The following is a 3,831-nucleotide window of genomic DNA, read 5'->3' on the forward strand; positions in this document are numbered from 1 at the left end:
CAGGATCAGGCTTATCTTTATTTTAGGTCTGTCCTGTTTCTACATTTCAGATGCAAAATATTGAATAACTGCAGAGTCTTGGGCTGGTCTGTGAGAGAAAAATACTTTTAGAAATGCTCACGTAAAATATCTAAATATGAAACAAATTAGGATAAAAACCTAAAAAATGATTTAAAATAAAGTTTAAAATGAGTTCAGTGTAAGTGATGATCAAAGATGAATTATGGTCATTAATGAGACCAAAAATAAAAAAAAGACAAACACACAGAAACTAGTTTTAATGATCATTTAATAATCCAGATAACAGCGTTTGACAGCGTCTTATAAAAAGTGCTTTACATTCTGAGGGCTGGGTGTAAAACATCGTTCATGTTCAGTCACACTTCTGATGATACACCGGTGTTTGACAACAGGACAGAGCCCAAACCTTTACTAACTAATGCTGTTAGTCTGAAAAAGCTCTAATAAGATCACATCATTATAACACAGGAACAGTAATATGGAGTTGTTTCGCAGCCCGGTGATTAAAAACCAGTGATCAGTGTGTCCTCAGGCACATATCCATACAGCAGAAATCATTTCGAAACCCTGGAAGTCCTCCAGCAGAAAGAAGGTTTAGCAAACAACCAGCAGAATACTTAAAGTACACGATGTTTAATCATGTTCGCTTTGCAAATGTGACGTTTCACAAAATCACAATGATTTTGTTCACACACTCAAAGGATCTTAAAAATGTCTCAAATATTTTTAACTGGACTTTTATATGTTTGAGCTGCATGTTCAGACTTTTTGTTTAAACTTTAGAGAGTTTATGAAAGAGACAGTAAATGTTTGAACGTTTCTTTTATTAGAAATGAACAGTTGAAAGTTTCAGTGAGTTAAAGTCTGAATCCAGCAGCTTAGAAGTGTGATGGCATGAATTCAGAAAGTGGAACTACTGTCTCAGTGTTACACAGGATAGAAACAGATGACGTACAGTATATATTCATAATCATAGAAAGAGTATTACATCAATATTTACATACAGCACTATGTGGAAGTTTTTAAATAAACAGCTTATACTGAGCAGTGAGTGAGAACATAGAATAGAAAAAACGGATGGCTTCTCCTTCCCTGTGATCAGTCACATGACGGACAGCTAACACGCTAACACCGCAAGCTAACGCGTCTTTAATAACCACCGCCGACCTGAGATGGACCCGTGTTTCCTTCAGATCGTTGATTGACGGACCCTGACGTGTTTCCAGTCATTCAGCATTCATGAACTCTAATTGGTCAAAACTCAAAAGGCTGCCTGAACGCACCGCAGAGAAAAATCCATTTAACTGGTGAAATATTGACCAGCTTTTTCCTCTCCAATCATTTCTTTGCTTACTTTTATACGTTGTTGGTTTTTTGGGTTTTTCTGTCACCTCAGATAGTTTTAATAATGTAGGAGTGAAAGTTTCTTCTGTCTCGATCGGATGGACGCCATCGCCCGTTTAGCGTCCGGTGTAGATGAAATCTGAGAAGAAATGAAAAGTTTTATTGTCTCAGTTTAATGAAGGTGGTTTTCTAAAACTCAACGATCTGCAGCAACAGCACGACTAACAGGAAGAGCTGATTTTAACTTCAGATACTGTTTCATTTAAAACGTGACCGACTTAACAAGCAACTTAATAGTTAAGATAGGACTTTATTGATCCCACACCAGGGAAATTTAGTAATTCCAGAAGTGAATAATGTTTTAAAAAAAAAAAAAAAAAAGAGTAAAAAATTGATTTAAAAAAGAGCAAATTTATCATTTCTGGATGCGGAGGCAAACAGCTAGCGTGTCTGTGTCCAGAGGTCAGAGGTCACGGTCTGTGTTAGTCTCACCGCGGCAGTACTCAGGGTTGAAGTTCTCGTAGATGGGGTAAAGAGGATTCTCCTGCTCGCTGCGATGCTTCCTGGCTCTCAGGACGTCACGCACACACTGATGCAGGAAGGCATACTGACACTGCAACACACACACACACACACACACACACACACACACACACACACACACACACACACACACACACACACACACACACACACACACACACACACACACACACACACACGAGTCAGTTTAAAAGCAGAACAAACACCTTGTTGTGGAGTACTGTTTGTACGTTACTGACGCTCTGTCCTGATTGGTCCAGTGCTGGTGGACTGTTGTCGTGGTGCAGTTCTCGGTCTTGTCTCAGTCCTGGTTTGGACTGACGCTAACTCTTGTTTTAGTTGTGGCTTAGTGAAGCATCGCCAAGACAAACTGACAAAGTCCAGTTGCGAACGACTGAATACCCTGAAGCCCATCGTCTGGAGTTTTTAGCAGGAGTTTGGTCCAAAAGTCATCTTTGCTAATTGTGTTTCTGTTCGGAGCAGTATTCTCTGTCAGCTGCGTCAGCCCAGTATTCACCGGCTCAAAAGGCCTCGCTCTGTCCTAGCCCCAGTCCAGCCCAGTGTGTGCTGGTGTTACAGCTCTGATTTTGTCTATTATTCAGTGTATTCATTGTGTGGACACAGAACATGACTTCAGTGGGACGCTCCCGCTGCTCTGTGCTGCTTAACTGTTTGCTAACATGTTAGCAAAAGCATCTGGATGAGCTGCTGTGTTTTTTGTCTTCCCGCTCTCGAGTGGTCAGATGACACTTACTGCACCTTCAAGTCCAAGCGTGTGATCAGAAGGTCAGGGTGACAGAAGCAGGGTCTGGGGGGCGTACCTCAGTCTGGACCATGTGTTGGCGGTGCAGGCGGAGGTCGAACACACAGCCGTACAGGTCGATGGTTCCTTTAGAGTCCAGCTGTTGCAGGACCCGATCCAAGGCCATGAAGGTCCCTGTACGGCCAACACCAGCACTGACACACACACACACACACGCACACACACGCACACACGCACGCACACGCACGCACACGCACGCACACGCACGCACACGCACACACACACACACACACACACACGCTTTAAAATGATTTCAATTCATCGTGGAGAGCTTTAACTTCCAGCCAATCACATTTATGTCTGAGGAACACGCACACACACACACACACACACGCACACACGCACACACACACACACACACACACACACACACACACACACACACACACACACACACACACAATCCTACCTGCAGTGTACGACGGTGGCTCCAGTGCTGGGCGATCGGTCCACGTAGTCTCGGACCGTCCTCACAAACTGGATCAGGGACTGGGTGCTCTCTGGGACTCCGTGGTCGGGCCACACAGTGTAGTGGAAGTGACGCAGCACGCGAGGATAACTGGAGCTGCTCTCCTGTCACGATGTATTGATCAGGTATTATTATCCTTCAGTAAACACTCTGAGGGACGTGAGCACAGATCAACGAGGTAAAGATCGGGTACCGAGGTGATCTTGAACTCTCTGATGGTCCACTCAGGCAGGACGGACTCTGACAGCATCTGGATGACCAGGTCACCGTAGTACAGAGGCTCCCTGTCTGCAGGCCAGTACTGATCACACTTCACCTGCAGCACAGACGCAGACACAGAGACAGACACAGAGACAGAGACAGACAAAGACAGACACAGATACAGAGACAGACACAGACACAGACGCAGACACAGAGACAGACGCAGACACAGAGACAGACAAAGACACAGAGACAGACGCAGATACAGACACAGACGCAGACACAGAGACAGATACAGACACAGACACAGATACAGATACAGACACAGACACAGAGACAGACACAGAGACAGACGCAGATACAGATACAGACACAGAGACAGAGACAGACACAGACGCAGATACAGACACAGACACAGAGACAGACACAG

The 3,831-nt window shown here is 44.4% G+C and overlaps 1 protein-coding gene across 1 annotated transcript in view; it reads right to left on the bottom strand.

Annotated features, from left to right (window-relative positions):
- Positions 1-271: 271 nt before the first annotated feature.
- The window catches only part of ptprb (protein tyrosine phosphatase receptor type b), a 31,010-nt gene continuing 27,450 nt past the window's right edge, over positions 272-3,831 (bottom strand). Inside the window, exons 36-40 of the mRNA XM_070991589.1 lie at positions 3,394-3,516; positions 3,141-3,304; positions 2,730-2,865; positions 1,858-1,978; positions 272-1,504 (exon numbers count right to left, since the gene is read on the bottom strand). Of these exons, the coding sequence (XP_070847690.1) occupies positions 1,482-1,504; positions 1,858-1,978; positions 2,730-2,865; positions 3,141-3,304; positions 3,394-3,516 (567 nt within the window). The 3' untranslated portion in view covers positions 272-1,481. The remainder of the gene's footprint in view (positions 1,505-1,857; positions 1,979-2,729; positions 2,866-3,140; positions 3,305-3,393; positions 3,517-3,831) is intronic.

The sequence above is a fragment of the Chaetodon trifascialis genome, chromosome 22 (genome assembly GCF_039877785.1).
Source record: "Chaetodon trifascialis isolate fChaTrf1 chromosome 22, fChaTrf1.hap1, whole genome shotgun sequence".
Classification (NCBI taxonomy): domain Eukaryota; kingdom Metazoa; phylum Chordata; class Actinopteri; order Chaetodontiformes; family Chaetodontidae; genus Chaetodon; species Chaetodon trifascialis.